This window comes from Anoplolepis gracilipes, chromosome 9 (assembly GCF_047496725.1).
Source record: "Anoplolepis gracilipes chromosome 9, ASM4749672v1, whole genome shotgun sequence".
NCBI classification, from domain to species: domain Eukaryota; kingdom Metazoa; phylum Arthropoda; class Insecta; order Hymenoptera; family Formicidae; genus Anoplolepis; species Anoplolepis gracilipes.
This window is the reverse complement of record NC_132978.1, coordinates 1214627-1234444: the sequence shown is the minus strand read 5'-3', so window position 1 is coordinate 1234444 and position 19818 is coordinate 1214627. Positions and strand designations below refer to the sequence as shown.

The following is a 19818-nucleotide window of genomic DNA, read 5'->3' as shown; positions in this document are numbered from 1 at the left end:
GTAAAACTTTTACTCGCTAACTTAAACGCATTTTCATAGTTTCGAGAGAGATGTTATCGTTTGTCGGGCTTTATCACGTATTTTATCGTACATGTATAATGTATATATATATATATATATATATATATAACTTTAATAATCTTGTAAAAATTATAAAACAAATTGTAGTGTTTCACATCTCGATAAAGAAAGATAGAATTCTTTTTTATAGTCCTTAATATATTATTTTATTTTTCAATTTTCTGTTCGACAATTCATAAAATAAAGATTTTTTATGAGGGCCGCAATCTATCTACAAAAAAAAAGGAACAAAATTCTATTTTAGCTAACCATTACATTTTTAGTCTATTTTTAATTTTCTTTTTTTAAAGTAAGTATTATTGTTTCATTTGTGCTTTTCTACTTTTAATCGCCTGGCAAGAAGCAGGATTATTTTCGTGATTTCAAAGATATATACCGGACGTATATATCTGAATCCAATTGCTATTACACTGATGATCGTATTCCTACGGGATTCGTCGGTTATCGGTGTCGTAATAACTGCGACGAGAATGAGATTCGTTTGCGAGCGTGTTCGAGCGTATTGTGGCGTTACAACAGGCCGAGTTACGGGATGCCGCCGTGGACGTTGTAATTTCTGTAACGACAGCTCGTATAAGTCGCGTGGATCCCGTACTTGTGCGCCTGCGAAATTACAGCTCAGCGGCGCACGGTGCAATTTATCGATGACGTTGTTAACCATCGAAGTTATAGGGTGTACGATTATAATTCCACCGGTTAGCGGTCGGTCGTGAAGAGGGAAAGGGGGGAAAAGCGGAAGGGTCGCGGAAACGATAATGAACGCTTTCACGGCGTGTGGTGCGCGAGAAAACCTTAATAATCCCGGATAATATTGCTGGGTAATCCAGGTAGCGAATTATCGATGCACACTAGCCTGCGCGCGCATGATTGCTATTAGAAATTATTAAACATACAACGCGCGACCAATTGATCGGCTGTCTGATGACCGGGGTCCGTGCGGTTATCGCACGATTAATTACAGCAGACTCCTATCTATATCTTGCGTTTGTACGCGCGGCGAGTAAATATAACCTCTTGTTCACACTGCGAATATCAAACCAACCGTAATTAAGTATATGCATTAATTGTTAGTTCGATTCATTATGTCGAAATGGAAAGCTTTGAGCTTTTTCTTGCGACATCATAAATCCGATAAATTATGATATTATTCGCAAACATATTATTTAATCAGAGATAATCTTATGTGATATATGTTTTATTTTCTAAACTATATTTATATCTATAAATTTAAAGAAATAATATACGTATAATTTTATAAATAATCATAAAATTTAAAAGAAGGCTTTATATTATTTTATCAATAATATATGTCTGAATATTATTTACAAATATTTAAAATTTACCTATCATGTTAAGTTTTTCTTTTGCATTATTTTATACGTTAATTCATCTTAGAAATGTATTTTTGGATATTATCTCGAGAAGTTTAATAATTGTCTAATGTATCAAAATATATAATACTTTCAATAGATATTTCATAACACACTTGAATGTACATTTGATGAGCTCGCGACTAAAAGTCAATTTACGTAATTCTATAAATAAGAATAAAAAAAGAATAATAATATTATGTACCAATGAAATTACACGTTTTTTTATGTTTAGCATGTAGATTGGAGACAGCAATCTACAAATGCAATACATTGATGGAATCGAAATTACTTGGCGAAAATTTGTATATTGACGCGGTTCAAACTTGTATTGCATTGTTTCGGCCGTTATACACAGTCTAGTTAACGAGGTCAGGAGTCATTAACTGAGGCTACAGGATGCGCGAATATAATTTATTGCGCGGATTAAAGGGCTTCATTCGTCAAAACTTGAGAGCTCGTTGCGGTACACGGAAGAGAGCCCGACGGGTTTGCGTGTATGCATTTCGATGTAGTCCGAAATTTATTGCAAAGATAAGCGCAAGAACTGCGATATTATTGTGTACGCAATCTGTTTTAAATGTGCAAATCAGAAATTTTTTTTTATTATAAATATTTACTTGACATTTAAAGAAGAAATCATTTTTCAGAGGGGAAGGGAAGCATGTATTTATATTTTCATTGTCAAAAACTTTTATGTAAAACTGTCGATTTTAAATTGTGAAATTGAACAAATGTTGTAGGTATACTTTGAATAGTTACGCGATGAATAGCATTAACTAACAATCTGGCAATTACGGTGACAATATTCGAACGAAGTAAAAGCTTTTCAATCATATAGTATGCATGTTACATGGTTTTATCTATAAAAAACGCATTCAACAGTTTTTGGAAAATTTAACATTGCGACAATAAAAACACATTGTATGTACAATAATTCTTCGATAAACATACATGAAATCGTTAAAATTGTTGTTTATACGTATATTAACGTCTCGATGATTGTGAAACGCAAATATATCGTTAAAATCGTTCAAATTACGAGGTCATTGTGATCATGTTACGTGTTAAAGCATTTTTCACCCTTGGGAAAACTCACATCTTGATAAACTGATAAATTTTTCTAATACTGGCTGAATGTTTTATTGCAATAGATTAACGCTCTTGCGTCAGATTGTCGACGTTAACACGAGTATGACATAACTCTGATTAAACTCGTCAGAATTTATAATTTATACAATGTGTAATTTATAAAATTATTAATTAATTATCGGAAATTTGTCGAAAATTTAGGTCACTACTCTTTATTCGCTCTAAATATTTACTTGACATTTACTTGACTAAGCATAAAGTATTTCAATTAAAACTAATTATGTTAAACCACAAGATTAAAACGCACAATGTATAATAAATAATATTTAGTAATATTATTTTTTGTGAAATATTAATTATATTTGATATATTAATTTTTTAAGTTTTTTTTGATAAACAATATTTTGGATTTTAACGACCAAAATAATAATTTATCAATTATATTTGACTTTCTTGATTATAGCAATAATTAAAATATTGTTTATGCAGGATACATAAAATATACATAAAATTGGAAATTTATGCGACAAAGACAAAATTGATAATTTAAAATTAATATGTGAATAAAAATTAAATGGATATAAATAATGAAAAAATTAGCTTTTCTTGTTTTGAAAGATTTCTAGTCTCTTTGATTTTGTAAATATATTTTTCGGAACTATTTGTGTAACTTTTGTTTACAGTTTTTGTTCCCCTGTTCTTTGGTTGTTTTATTTACGTCATGTTAGTTCTTACAAGCGAAACAGCTTCGAGAGCGCACGCAAGCTTTTCCGTCTTTGATTCTTACATCTCGTCTGTCATAATTTATAAAAGAAAGATGTTATAAATTTTAATAATATAATATAATAGTAAAATATATATAAATGATTGTATTTTATAAATAATATAAAATAGTATTTTTTTTTTTAATAATCTTTTATATTACTTTGGATTTTTCCAATTTTATTTCATTATACTTGTATTTTTTACATTTGTAAATTCTCGCTCCTATCAAGATAAAACTTAAATTGAAGATGATTATATTCAATAATTGAAATTTATTTTCAAAAAAGAGGTCAGTTTTTTTCAATAAAAGGATTGTTTGTGCGCCAGCATGTTAGTATTTGTCTCGATTTCATGTAAAAAGACAAACTGTCAGGACCGATATCGATCTTCGAAGAGTGATTGAGAGAGAGAGAGAGAGAGAGAGAGAGAGAGAGAGAGAGAGAGAGAGAGAGAGAGAGAGAGAGAGAGAGAGAGAGAGAGAAGCAAACAGCGACGAGACGAATAGATTAATGCTGAATTCCGGGTCGCTGCAATTTGTCAAGCCGAGGGAAGTTTTATCACATGTATATACATATTACACACATTGTATCGCGCGCACGTGCGCGGAAGTGCGTCGGTTTGCTTCCGGTGAGAGAGAAGGAGAAAGATAGAGAGTGGCTCTCTTTTGTCGGAAAACTGGCAGAGAACTGCTTGAGTGTATCCTCGCTTCTCCGCAGGCTGTTATTGAATTCGAAATTTATGACTTTAATAGAGACTAACTTTGCACGATCATAATTCAAAAAGCGTTGCGTGTCCGGCGGACGTAACTGGCAGGTATCTCCCCTTTCCTCACCCACCCCTTTCGATGCGCGCGCGCTCCCTCGTCGATCTACAATCTCTTAGAGCAGCATCCCTCGCCGCGTCAGATGAACCTGGCCGTTTTCGTTTACCTCGTCTTCTTTTTCTCCACAAGTGCGTTTTTCCTTTTCTACCTCGCCCTTTCCTAGGGACAGGAGAATATCCTGTCGAGGAAAACTCTGGATGATTTAAGATGCTGGAGTCTCGCGTAGGCGGAAAAAATATGTCCGAATGGCCCCCCGCGGAAGTTTTCTTCTTGGTCAATCTCTAGTGACTTGGATGCGGAGGTAACCACGAGAAAAGTAGGAAGACCGTTGTGAGTAGTAGATATCTGCTCTTGTCGCTTTCATCTTTTTTTTTTTTTTTTTTTACGTCAGCTATTATTTTAATTAATATGAGATAGTAAAAAATCAACAAATGTATTCCTACAAAATAGAATATAATAGAAAATAATATGAACGTAGGAAATTTATTATAATGTTAATTTCTTAAAAATTATATGCAATATATAAAATTTAAAAAAGTAATTTTTTTAAAGAAATTGCATACATGCACACGCATATATATAGTCTTTATTTTCACGAATTTCCTAATAAAACCCCTGAAAGTAATTAAATCCTATCTGAATAAGAAACCACTACCAAGACGACCAAGTGATATCTCGTTTACGTAAGCGTTTAAGAAACAGTTTCCACGAGTTTCGAGCGTAATTCGGTGCGCGGACAACGAGAGAAGCGATACGAACACGCGACGCTTAACAACAGCTCGACGAAACTCGATTATCGTCCGGGGTGTAATTCTGTGGTTACGTTCATTACTCGTGCCATTGTCGCCGCCGGGTTGCACGCGGCAGTTTTGACGCGATCACTTAGTCATGGCGAATGGAACTCACCCTCGTTCTGTCCCAGCTGAATCTCCATCGCGCATCCCACACGACACATGTGACATCATTCCTATAATTTTGCATCAGCAACAGTGAAAATTGTATCATTCAGTCAATTCAGCTATGTAATTAATTCTGAGGTAAAATTTGCTAGAAAAATGTCGAGAAGAGAAGAAATATAAAGGAAATTTTCTTTTACCTTGAATATTCATAAAATTGGCTCCTTTTTTTTTCAATTTGACTTTAAATTTTTACGTTGACTATAGTTTCTTTATAGATTCTCTTCAACAAAAACGAGAATGTATACTAAAATTTTAAACAAGCTCTTTTTATTCAGCTGATTCATTATAATTTTCTTCTTTACAATTTTTTTTTTTTACATTTTGGTCAAATGTAAAAAGTGAGTTTCAGCTAACCATGTCTTCTCAAATATTTCCTTTGACCATAAAAAATTTTACGTCACGCAAGAGCCGTAACGAGATATTACATTTTTATTATTGGAGTTGTTGAATAAGTTAAAAGCGTATTTGTGGGACAAAGTTTCTCTAGACTCGGCTAACGTTGCGAGTGTTTCATTACTTCAATTTGTCGAAACGTAAAATTAGTGACAAATATAATATTAACATTTGCTTCTGCTACGCGACAATAACATTTTTCGACCATCAACGAGAATTGAAAATTGCAGGATATCTGGGATAAAAATAAATTAGATAATATTGGCTTGAACGAGATTACCAGAGCATCAAATCGTCTAAGTGCAATTTTGGAAATCTTACATTTATAGATATAGTAAATACGACATTTATAATATTTTAAAACTAGATTAATACCGTTTTCAAAATTAATAAACAGATCATACATAAAAAAACGTTTGAAAACAAAATATTTAAAGCGAAATTTTAAAGTAAAAGAGACAGAGCTTAATTCTTACATGGATGGAAATGTTATATGACACTGCATCATGCAGCACGAAAATCGCGTCATGATTTTATACGAAAGATTTTAAAATTCCACGCGATGAAACCCCGGACCATCCACTTTGATTACGAGCGCGTACCGCTCGGGTATTAAAGCTCTCTTTTTCTTTTCGTTTTTCTTACTTTACATTCTTTATCTCTCATTTTTACTCAAACATCTTTTAATCTCATTTTAATGACAGTTTATAAAACCAGAAATTTTTATTAATTAAAATATTCATGTAATTTTTGTTCACGTGGATGGAAAAGTGAAAATTACGCGACATATTTTCTATGTTTATATTTCTATTATATTTTTATATTCTATATTAAGTGAGCTTTTGTGTACGGAAATGGATTAAAAACAATATATTTTGAAAGTATCTTAATTGTGTTTCCTGCCACGTGAAAACTACATCAAATCTCGACCATTGTTTTTCATTTTAATTGCATGTGGCAAAGACATTAAAGTTTCTTTCTTCGTATTTTCTTTTGTCTTTATTTGTCTTTATCTGTATTTTTACTTTTCCTTCGCTCGGGCGCCTTTGACTTTCGTCGATAGTAATAGTTAATGAATCTGGCGATTTTCATTAGCTGTCATCAGCACACTTGGTCGGGCTGGTAAAATAAATGCCTCTAAATGTTTTCCGTCTTTATTCCACGCTTCCCGGCGAGAGCAAGCCGGGTTCCCCATTGTAACCGTTCCCAGCTAATTGCATTCATTGTTCTTACGGGATTTCGCAACAGAAAGCTGATGGATGGCGCCTCTTTATCTCTCGTTTATTTCGTGTCAGCTTGCTTTTTGCCCGACCATCTATCTGTCTGTTCAGCTTTTATTTGTCATAGCACATACGACTCAGTTTTCCTCACTGCCTATTTCTTTTTTTTATTATTATTATTATTATATTCCCATCTCTACGTTCCTATCTCTTCTCTCTTTTTCTTTTTGATCATCTTTTGTTCATTATCTAACTGTCCTTTTGCTGCAATAATCTTTCTTTTGTTCCATTGGACGTATTGTATTTATTTCTTATCGCTCTCTTTCGCGATTATCAACTTCCCTTACGGGTTCGATTCCGTCACGTTTCCGAGTGTTACAGTTTCTTTTTTCCCGAAGCGCATGTTACTACATTTTCGAGCTCATTGTCGCGCGTTATCGATCGACAGCGCAAATTACGAACAGCAAATGGAGAGATTCGCAGACTCCGAGAGCGTAATTACGATGTTCACAGCGATAATCCATTTTCGCCGCAATTATTAACAGTTAATTTCTAATTACGTTTCCCCCGATTTTATCGTGCTGTCCTTCCAACTTTATCTCTCTGCGTACAACGTTGACGCGTTTGGGGATTTTATCAGCGAAATACCAAAAGCGACAAGAATATGCTAATTAAATCATTTACATGTTGAATTTATATTCGACATTTAATGACTGCGTAATTATACAGAGTTTCTGAACAATTTTCATTATATAGTTGCAAATTTTTTGATTGCCATTTTTATCTAAATATACTTCATACATACGCACATACATATATAATAAAATACAATCTTTTTTATAGTGTTTTATTTAATTTTATATAATTTAACTTTTTAACAACGTATTATATTGTATAACATTCTCAAAACGTTGTAAATTAGTTTTCATGTATATAAGTACTGAAAATGGTCTGAATATACGGTCAAAAAGTACATTCAAAATTTACTCTGTGCAATTATTAAACAAATGTTTCTGCGCTCCTTTAACAGTGCTCAACTTTTAGTATATAGCCATTCTTCTTGCTTATTGATAAATTATTTTTTTTACCCTCAGCTATATACATATAAAGAAAAAAGCGATCTGCTGGTAAAAATCAATATTGTTTGTTCGCCATAATAGATTGTTCCGCAATAGAGGATAACTCCTACTGCGCCACTTCCATATTTTCTCTCGCTTTATTTTCCCCTTTTGTCTGGCTTTTTGCCATTATAATTATATTTCTCCATCTTCCTCGAGAAAATCCCGTCGCATGTGTTCCTGCCTTGCATACTGGTCGTGCTGCCTCGATCGACATGGTGAATGGATTATACGGAAAATGAATGGAAAAAAAGGCCAGGGAGGAGTCGAGAGTCCTTAGCGATCATCTCGTCGATAATGACAGCGGAAATCGCGCGAAATCGAAAAACTAATCGAGTCGATTATCGGCGTGATAGCACCGTTGCGCTTTTCCGCATTGCTTCGAAATTTTTTTGCTCCGCTTCCTCGTGCTTTTCAGACAGAGCACATAATAACGCCGAAATGTGTTTTAATACATTACATTTTTCTTATAATAATTAATATCAGTATGAAACATTTTAATCAATAGGCCTAAAAACTCAACAAGTCTAAAAAATATAATAAAGATTTTAAATAATAGTAAATATAGTTAACATCTCGAGTAAATTAATTTTTGGAAATTGTTGAACATGTATAAAGCAACTATATCTCATGTTGATTTCAGAACCTTTCCGCTATTACTACATCGAGATCCTGTCAAAGAACAATTTCGGAAATCAATCTCGCAGTAGCATTTTTTTGTCTCGTCACCTCATCGAAGAAAAGAGGTTTTCCATGTCGCTGAAGAAGACTCTGATGATGAAGAATAAGCTAGGAGTGAAAAACAAGCCGGTAGATCGAGCAAAGTTCACAAAGCATGATGACGCACTCGTTTTTCGAGCCAACGAGGACATATTGCGGGGGTGTAGACAGAAATTCAAGGTAGGTGGATAACTAAATAAATAAATCTCTTGATTTGTGACGACGACGGTTTGTTTAATATTTGTCCAAGAATTTTTGAGAGAACGTGAATTGTAATATAGTGAAAGTGTAATAAAAAATAATAAGTATAGCTAATTAAAAATAAATATTATTTTAATAGAGAGAAAGAGAGAGAGAGAGAGAGAGAGAAAGAAAGAGAAAGAGGGAATGAGCTTTCAAGCTTTGAGCAAAAATTTTCTCATTTTCCACAATAACAAGCAATGTGCTTTTGGGTAAATTGTCCTTTAGCGTCCGCAACGCTCGAACGGCCATGCGTTCGCGTTATTGCGTGGCGCGTTTGAATTACAACTGCTAATTAATTTACAAAGGTGGAACCTTCGGTGAACCGCTTGGTCGTCGTCGATGAAATCGCGGGTCAGAATCGTGGAATAACATGTCAACATTTGCGGTGTCGAGTGTTTTACGGCAACGTGTTTGGCGTAACGGAGTACGAATGGTTCGTTCGAAACGAGTTAACAGAAACGGGGTTAGATAGTAATAGATTTTGTGTTTTGCACTCCCTGTCGGTCACTCTGATATATTTTTAAATCGAATCGCCAGTGAAATGCAGGAGTTTATAATGGATTAATTTCGAATCGCAATAGTTTGCTTTGTAAAACCGATACACTCTTCCTTTCGTTGTCGTTTCTCCTATTCGAGCGATTCAAACCTAACCAATTCGACGATTTCATCTGAAGATATAATTTCTGTGCATTCTATACAACGTAGCGATATCTGTGGAATTTCCGAAATTTAATCCGTGAACTTTGTACTTTATTTATAAAACTGTTAAAAAAATAAAATGTTAAATTAAATGTACTAATTAGCATATTATTTCTCTTAATTCCTTTGGTTTTAATCAAATATCAATTCAATAGCGAAACAAATTTTTTTACAAGACTATGTCTCTCATCTTGATTTACAATGATGACAGACTCTTGCAACGCGGCGTATCTTGTGAACGAAGGAAAAGAATCAGACTTTATTTATTATAAAATACAGACGACCCGTCGTTCATAATTCACGAAAGTGCGCGCTATCCATAAAAGATGAGGGGCTCGCGCGCGCCGTAAGTCGCACGAGCACGCGCATATAAACGCGAAAAAGTCGTCGAGAAAGAAATTACGGCGAGTTGCGCGCGCGCGTTGTGTCTCGTATCCAATGAATATTTTAACGCTATCATGAATAAATTAACTTTCGAGCGCGTGGAGCCCAGACACGAACGACTCCGAAAACGCGATGCGGTTCTCGTCGAGGCAGTCGGGTTTCTTTTTCTTCGGGTGAAAAATGTCAGATCGCTAATCGTTGAGCACGACGACTATACAGGCTGAAAATTGGCGAGCATTCTTCACATTTTTGCTCGTTTGATTTGTTTTGTTGTTGTTTTTTTCTTTTTCTCTCTCGTTTTGTTTCGTGACACGCGGGTACCGCGTACAAACGTACGCCGCGAAAATCTGGCATGACAGCCGATCGCGCGTACACGGATCGTTATGGCCATCCGTTACGGTTTATTCGTTCAGAAGTTATTTCGTGCCTGTCGCCCTGAAAAAGAGCCAATCTATTCGCGACAAATATGCGTGCGTTCCCGATGATGGCGACCTACCCCGATATGTTGCGACAGTTTGCGACAGGATGCTGATAAATATCTACCTTCGTTGTTTTTGGCTGGGAATAAACGCGTTTACATTTAGGGTGCTTTTCATTTCTGTCACTTGTATTGTTCTTAAATTTGTCGTTATTAATATTATAGTATGTACTTAATTGCGCTTTGCGTCAATTTGTCAAGCAGAATATATCTTGAGTATCAAAGAGATATAACATTTTTCTCATTAAAATGTAATTATTCTTGATTAACTGAACGACATCGCGACATATTGTCCAATTAGTTTTTACCGATTTTTAAGCGCTTGAAAATTCTATAATATATCTGTAAAAAGTAAAGTTTTATGCGTAAAAATTTATTAGAATATTAATTAATCAAATTAAATTGTTCGAGATGTTGGCCATATAAGTATCGATGTGAGACGTTGTATCTCCGCTCGTCTAATAATAAATTAATTATGCATGTGTAGAGAAGGCGTCATTAATCCGTGAAAAAGTACATCGAATTTTTTTGTATGTATATAACGCGTACATACACGATGATTTTATTATCATTCGTAAGCGGCAAAATATCGGTCTAATATAGATTTCGTATAATAAACGTAATATGTATCAAAATCGGGAGTGTTTAGTGAGTACTTTTAAAGATGCATCAACGAAGGATTAGGAGAAAATGAGCAGTCTGCGATGACATCGGACTTTATGGGAGCAATCAGATAATTTATTACCTTATTATTCGCGGAATTAATTTTTTTGTCGTGATCATGGCGTAGCATACTTCATACAATTCCATTTGTCATTTACATTGTCATCCTATGAATCCGCTCGAACATCCCAATTTTAAGAAGCAGGGTTTAAGGGATGCAAGTTACCGCGATACCCGGTCCCTTAAAGTTACTTGTGACGAGCGCGAGTATCTCGTTGGTGAGAGAAGAAGCTAACAGAAACAGGATTACGAACAGAGAGGGAGGGAGGTTCCGTGTCACGTAGGCGATAGCTAGCCCATAAGATAAGTGAAAGTAAAGCTCTCTCTCAGCGAGAGCGACGACAGGAAAAAGCCAGGACCGAAGGAGAGAGGGTGGCTTTTCCTCGGTATAGCGGAACGTCGGCTTCTAATAACGGAAGGGCCTTACCGTCGTCGTCACGTCTCGGAGATACCCACCGGCTTATTTACTTTTATCATACAACGTCCGCGCGACGTTCCGTGGCACGACTGTTGCCTGCCATTTACTTTGTACTTATTTTCTCATTTTTGCTCGAGACTCAACGTTCGTCCGAAAACGACTTCTTCCACTGGTGATGCCAAGATAGAATGAAAAAAAGAAATAAAAATATAGAATGTACAGAGAGAGGATTTAAGGCTTCTGCAAATAAAACAAGTCCATCGGTGAATTATGTGAAAAAAGTTCAGCATTACAGTGTTACCTTAAGAGTTCTGATTTTAATTGACACAAGGATTGGTATCTACTTTTTTCGACAAAAATTACTTTATATCGTGATAATATAAATATTTCATTTATACTAAATCTCCATAATTTTCGTTATATCCCTACCCCCTTTTTAAGTATCATGAAAAAAAGGAATATTATATTCTCTTAAAAGAGATACAAATTTTTTCTAATTTTCGGAATTGTGTATCATCTGTGAACGATCTTATAATTAATTTTACAATTTTTTTTCTCATACATTTCTCTTTCTTCTTTTTACATATATAAATCAAATGTACAAACCATCGAACACTAAATTTGATATAGCTTGACAGAACGTCGACAATATCTGTGAGAATTCCTGATATAATGTAATGCTGCGCCGTGCACTGGGAAGAATGACAGAAAAGCGTGGCGCAGGTTGAATTACTAAAACAGGATGCTATTGTTCCACCGGCATTTCTCTCCGCGATTCAGACGCCGGCCGTACAGCACCGCGAGTTATAACATCCGCATGCACAGGAAGGATTACATTTTGAGGAAAATTTGCAAAGGCGGTACTTCCCTTACGACGAATTTCACGGAACTAAAACGGGCAGCGTTACACAAGTCACATAGAATTTTTAAAACCGCGGAATATTAAACCCATTATTTCCTTCATTTTTAACCTGTGTGTGTTATGCATCGCTATTTCGCGCTCATTAATCTACATTGTAAGATACGAGTAATAAATCCTCGATAAAAACAGAAATAATAAAATAAAGATTATACGAATTAAAAAATCGTTAAATATTAAATTGTGAACTAAATTATTGTCAGATTGTGTCGTTAAATTTGATAAAAGTACCAGCTTCACTATAGCGTGGCAAAATTTACAATCGCGTAAACACGTAATGCCGTTATTCGAATCAGTCAATGTCAATAATAGCGGAAAATTGACCGGAAGAATCGATGACAGTAAAATATTCACTTTCAATAATCGCTACGCGCTCATAAAGTGGAATGAATTTAACGGTCGGAAAAATTAATCAAGATTTTTATGCATATTTTTTTTTTATCGTCGGTTATAAAAATCGATAGTAACTTTTACGACAAATTAATTAGACACCGAAACAAACTAATAACGGCGACGCCGTTGATTGACGGTAGAATCGAAATAGGATGTTCGTCAGGCTCGAACTAACGGTAGGACTCGTTCGCAGAGATACGGTGTTCGATATCGAGGTCTGATCGTTGCTGCACTCCGAAACACGTGCACGCACGAGCGTGTCAACATACCACGATGGCTTATCCCGTGGGATATCTCGCGCGAGTTTTGCGAGTTGCTCGACAAAATTTGGCATTGTTGCGCGCGCAATATGTCTAAGAGACATTCGTGAAAATAAAAAACCTACTAACTTGTTTAATTAATTTAATTCGCTGTGATTTCGCCGGTAATAATTAACATAAATTCAGTCAAGCAAAGTGACACAATATTGAACTTAAACCACATTCACTGTTTATATGACAATATGTGTTGTAGATTGTTAACATGAAAATATTCATTGTATTTCGCTCAAAATCGGAGATAGTGCTGGAAATATACCGTATTCAATTAATGTAGAATTAATTTAATGGAATTACATAATGCCAGAAAGCGAGAGATGTAATGAGAGAACGCATTTGCGATGTGAATTTATTGATAATGCGCATTTCTATATTAAAGCTACAGAGATTTTATTTCAACATAGCTCGTTGTCTCTTTCTCAGAGCGGATAATTTACCGTCTAGGTATAAAGTGCTCATCATTCATATTTATTTATTTATTTATTTTTTTTTTTTTTTTTTTTTTTTTTTTTTGCGCCGACGGAGCGAAAGGGTTCTTGAGTTAATCCGTATCAATTTCGCTTATTCTATCTCTCGCGGGGTTCTTTTTCGTAAATAACGGAGGCGGAGGCGGAGGCGGAGAGCCAGCGCAGGCGATAGCGTAGAATTATACCGGGACTCACCTGCGCGCCGGTCGACAACAATGCACCGGCACACTAAATCGCTTTTATTTCCTTCGCGGGCAATAGTACTTCATAACGTCGCGCCGCGCTTAAGTTTAAATCCCACTCGCGCGCGGCGCTAGGAATAAAATCGCGAATAATACATTGGTCGCTGGTTCGATAGACGAGTGCGTTATGTGGAAAGAGAAATTCCGTATTGCTACGATACGGTTAACCGGCTCGCGCGACACGCATTTATGCCGCGTTTACGGCCAGTTCGCAAGAGATTGGATGTCTAAATGTGCAAGTGACCAATTAAGCGATATTTTATTAGACAATTTGCTGGATAAAAAGATTATTCTTATCACACACTTTTCAGCCTATAATTAGTAACGTGTATATAATTTCAACTTATTAATAACAAAAGAATATTTAAAATGAGAAAATTGTCTATAATCATGTTGAAATTTTTAAAAGAAAAGAAGAAGGACATAAATAATTTTTTATATTTATTTATTTATTTCTACATCTCTGCCAAATATCGCAATAAAAGAATCGGCGGCCGTATTTTTCTACACTGAAATTCATTACGCATTGTCTTCATTCTTCATTAAAACAATTAAATTGCGAGTTGATGAAGCAGCAGCTTTCGTTCGTAAATCGTAAAAGATGAAATTACATTCGTCGCAAAAGCTAGAATTGATTCTCTAATCATATTACATTGTATTAGCTTTTAACTCGACAAGTTATAACTGTGAGAGTACCGCAAACAGTTTACGCGCAGCTAAATATTCTATGCAATATGCACACGCGGATGCACATGAGAAGCAACGGGGTTGACATGGAAAGGGGTGGGTCTTCCGGGCGGGACGATTCGAGGTGCACAACGTTTGGAATAAGAGCTTATCGATCCAATTTCCGAGGATCAAGCAACGAGAGTACAGAGACATAGCCGCGTCACGCTTATCACGGTTGGATTAAGGGCACCTTAAGTCTTCGACACGCGTCTCCAAGGGGCGTACCACACAAAGCCGCGTGTTTCCGTCGATGCGATACATTGTTCAGAGAGCACAATATGGTTTCCCTTCAGCGATTTTACTCGAAAAGATTACGTAACTGTCTAGGAGCAATTAAATGAAACGGCGACGTAAATTATTATAAAAGAGAAGAAAGTCTGCAAAAATTTCTGTTTTAAAAACTTGTAATAAAATAAATAACTAATATAACATATTTTAAACAAAACTTTTCTTTTATAATTTTATACGTAGAAAAACTTGAACAATATTATGTTTTTTCTATTTTAAAATGAAGACACACAAAGCTTGCGTGTTTTATAGATTTTATATGCTTTTATTCTTTAAATAAACTATTAGAAAAATGATAGGGCGAGGATAATATTTAATACCGTCATTTATTTGAAACAAGATAATGGAGAACTGCATAAGCAATTGGTTCTCTCTTTTTCTCTCTCTCTCTCTCTCTCTCTCTCTCTATAAATTTTTCCTATAAAAATTTTTATAATAATGTAACTGATATTTTCTTGTTCTCCGTATTATAATTAATTCATATGGCCGACAATCATTACCAATGCTGTTAGTAATCGAGCAATTACGAGCATGTAATTCATCAGTCGTTGAACATTCATTTTGAGTTTCGTCGTAATTTACGTAATTACTTTGCATTCTGGTGTCACGTCAATTCACGTGGCGCTTTTGAAATGTATTTTTCGTGACTCGAAGAGGAATGCAAATTGTTAATTAAAAAAATATATCGTTAACTTGACAGACTTACATTTACTTATTAACGGAATTTATAAGATTGGAAAATTAAACGTTGATAGTTAGATGAAATCGATTAGCCATTTTGCACCACACGTGTTCCACGTGTATTATATCGCGCCGTATTTACGTCGACGGTACTTTACTTTGTGACGCGGAGTACGTGCTTTCGACACGCGAGCGACCGAATCCAGTTTGTCCTGTCGACAGAACACTTCGTCGCCACCAAGGGATAACACTCGCGTCTCGTTTCGAGGCAGTGAAGCGAGGACGCAGCGTAGAAAAGCTTTATCGGTAAAAAAGCTTTCTACCGGATAGGTCTTTCACGGTGCAAGAAAGCGCTTTCTCATCGGTCGCGTAGGTGGACAGCCGTCACGAACGACAATGCGTTATTTTCGCGAAAATGCGCGGATCGAAGCGTATACTTTTTTTCCTTTTCCTGCGACTCGCCACTTGGATTTTAATTCACTCCGCAATTTTCTCGATGTATCGGTCTTTATTTACAATGCTTGCAAAAAATTTAATCATTATATTTTCAATCTTCCTTTAGCAAGATTTATACTTTATAAAGCTTTCAGCAAAATTAATTAATAAGTAATTAGAGACAGAGAAATTAAATATCATTATTTAATTTGATAATACAATATCTAGAAACTTGTAATACAAGTAATTAATGAAAAATAAAGATGCAAGAAAAAATACAATATATATCTGACTTGAACATAAAACAATTAAATATGGAGAGAGAAAAAGAGGATATGTGTTGTATATGTGTATGAACGTCTAGAAAGTTTGGAAAACTCTGTTTTGGACAGTAGAAAATTGATGATTATTCGTTAGGGAGGTTTTATTAATGACGGACAATTAATAGCACGAGAGAGGAAGGTCACGTATGCGTGCCCTTCCTACTTCGTAGATGGAAAATGCACCGAGATTATATAAATAAAAGCCGCGTGAGAACGTCGGCACTCGGCTTTTAATCTCTCTAAAAAAAAAAAAAAAAAAAAAAAAGATAGAATACGCGCTTCTGTCGGCTCATCTATCTCGGTATCCATTGGTTGGATCATCTTATTATCGCGTCCTATCACTAATTCCTATCCACGAAGACCGCATCCGCAACGCAGCCAGCGGTCTCTCCTCTTTGTTCCTACATCCATTAACCGCAAGGCGTCGTCGGTGGTTGGATGTAGTCGCTCGTTCGATGTGGTAAATAAAAAATATGCATGAGGTCGCGTTCCTTTGTCCGCCGGACAACCACGAGATAGAGAATGCACGTCCATCGTTACTTCGATACTGTGCTAAATTGATGAGCAAATACTTCTCGCGATTCATGATGGCTTACCTTGCACACATATATCGATTGGAGACTACTAACGAAAAATTTATATCTCGCAAAGCTAAAAAAGATAGTCTTTTTTTTATTTATGTGACATGCATTATTAATTAAAACAAGATGACAACTGCAAAATAGATATCTTGATATCTGTTTATATTTTAATATTTTATATAATATTTTGTGTATGTATGTATGAAACTTCCAATTAATTATTACATTCGAGCATAATTGCGCAAATTTTGAAGCTAAATTTTTTATATCAACGTCACAATACAACGCACAATGAAAATCAATTAATTTTATGCTTTAACGTATTAAACCAACAGTTAAAGCAAATTTCTATTTATCGCTAGAAGCTGTGATTATATAAACAAATAATTATAAAGGATAATCATTTGTTTATAACTAATTGTGTATCTCTGTATCTATTTATGCTCATGCAACAATTGCTCCCTATTTGTCTAGTATTTGAAAAACGATTTGCTATAGCATATACATATTAATAATTGGTTATTCAAAGTTATACATGTTACATGTAATAATTCCGAGATTATCATTTACTTCATGTACACAATACGTTTGACAAATATATAAATCCACTCACGTATGCCAGCCAATGTAGCAAAAAATTATCTCTAAAAATTAAGTTATTATAACGCAAACGTGATTATTTATTATGCCGTTCTCGTGCAAGAAAGCAGCAATCCGCGAGAGCAGCGTAGCGCGCTAATTCCGCTTGTTATATTCGCGGGATCTATTCCGCTATGGAGAGAAGAACGTGTAGAGAGTATAGCTGCGGTGGAAACGAGGCGGCCGGCTCTCCAAGTCCAAGTCTATTAACTTAGAGACTGTATAATGGGATAGGGTGCCCCTGGGAGTAATGTACACTGAGAAACTCCAGACGTTGCTCTTCTATTCTACGCGTTGTATGTACGCCGCGCCAGCTGGATGCAGCATCGTCGAGCTGATTCGCGCGATATATGTTTACTCGTCATATATCTATATTGTATATTCGTTTCCGCAATCGGCCAGTAGATATCCGCTGCAATTTTAGCCGCTGCAGTTGCCTTCGACCAGCTGTATTTACCCGCGCATCCTGCACCGTTGCATTTTCTTCGCGATGGTTATCATTCTATCATCACGTTTCAACTTTCTTGTATTCTTCTTTTGCTTTCGTCGATCTGTCGAAATCGGAAAAGCAATAGAGAAATGATACATCGAGAGAGACTGAGCATACTTTCTATTTGTGATAAGTTACGTAGAAAGTTTAGCTAAGGAAATATTTCGTGACAATTTAACATTTTTTTTTTTTTTTTTATCGTTTATCTTTTAAAGTTTACATCAGACGTAATTAAAACTTTTTTTTAATATCCAATTGTAATATAATTTTTTAATGTTACGAATAGAATAAAAATATTTTTAGGGCATATAAATTGTGAAAAATATAATTTATCTATATAAATAATAAAGCCTTTACATCTGCCAAATAAGAATAAAGTGATGCAAATTCAAATAAATTCTATCAATTGTCAAAACATTACAAGTTAACAATTGCTGCCACAAAATGCGCCGATAGGAGAATAAACGCGCAATCTCAATTGTACTCGTATTTTGTAAGAATAAATCATTCGATTTACACAAAATCCGGCTGCAAATATCCGCATGCAAAACGAACATTCGTTTACTCAGTACACAGTCGCTTTCTACGCGCGCATTTCTGCTCATTCTGTCTCGTTCAATATTTGTTCGCCTTTAATTGATTTCACGTCGCGGCGTAACAAGACTTATTTTTTTACTACCGCCATCATTGTGCCTTGCGTTTCCTTTCTCAATCCCCGGTATTTATCTTGTATCTTGTAAATCTATCCTATAGTATCTCCGTATTGTACGGTGTTTTTCCGCTGGGTTTTACTCTCTGGGGACATAATAAACCTTCTTCATTCGCGGCAGTCTATCTCCGTTGCGTTCTCATCCTCGTGGGGATGTCACAGGGAACGCGGAAAGTCGTCGTCGTCGTCTGTCTAGCCGTCTCTATCTACTTGCGAACCCCACACTAATGCACGCTTTCTTCTATTACATGTTATTTTACTCACGCAAACATATAAGAGATAAGTCGACAATTCTTTTCAATATTTCGAAGAAGCAAAGATGTAATTGTAGGGTATAATTGTACAAATGAGATTTGCGGAAAACAAAAAAATTAAAAATTAATATGTTCAATAAAATACTCAAGTACAATTTTCCAAGTAAAAGATGATTTTACTCGGAATATATTTGTAGTTATATCGATAGAAAAATACTATAGTAAAAATAGAACGCTAATGGATTTTATCAGTGTTTCGTCTTATTCTCGACGATTTGAAAACAAACGCGCATACTATATTTTATATTCGCGCGAAAAATCTTAGAGCCGCGAGATGTGTTCTTGCATAACATTGTACTATTATTGCACCAAGTGCATTACGATCAGTGATGCATGCCATTTCTGTCGCCAAAGGTCATGCGCAAGTTCCGTATGCAATATACATGGAACACGTTGCGTTATGTACACGTGTCGAGTCGCAGTCGATTAAGCACGGATAATTTAGGATCCGAGTAAACGTAACCACACGTCAAATCTTGCGACCTTCGAATCACTTGTCAAACTCCGATATCCGAATGTCTCATTCAATATAACAATTGTACACATTTTGGTATATTTTTTTTTAATTTACTTATAATATGTATTATGAAAAATGTGAACATTTTTGTTTCAGTTTCTTTTTTAATTTATAAATATTGATTAATAGGATTTCAGACTTTTTATAATATTCTACAGAATTGATAATATCTATAATAGCACGGAAGTGAAAACATACGTTATTAGGGTTATATATAAATTGTTTCCACACAAACACGCACACACATACATCTTTATTTCGGATTAATCAAAAGACCTGACGCATAAC

The 19818-nt window shown here is 35.2% G+C and overlaps 1 protein-coding gene across 2 annotated transcripts in view; it reads left to right on the top strand.

The window, feature by feature from the left end:
- Positions 1-19818, top strand: part of LOC140669361 (uncharacterized) — a 162436-nt gene that overhangs the window by 68683 nt on the left and 73935 nt on the right. For both annotated transcript variants that reach the window (XM_072899148.1, XM_072899147.1), the window contains one exon: positions 8465-8721. In XM_072899148.1, coding sequence (XP_072755249.1) covers positions 8465-8584 — 120 coding nt within the window. In that variant the 3' untranslated portion in view covers positions 8585-8721. The remainder of the gene's footprint in view (positions 1-8464; positions 8722-19818) is intronic.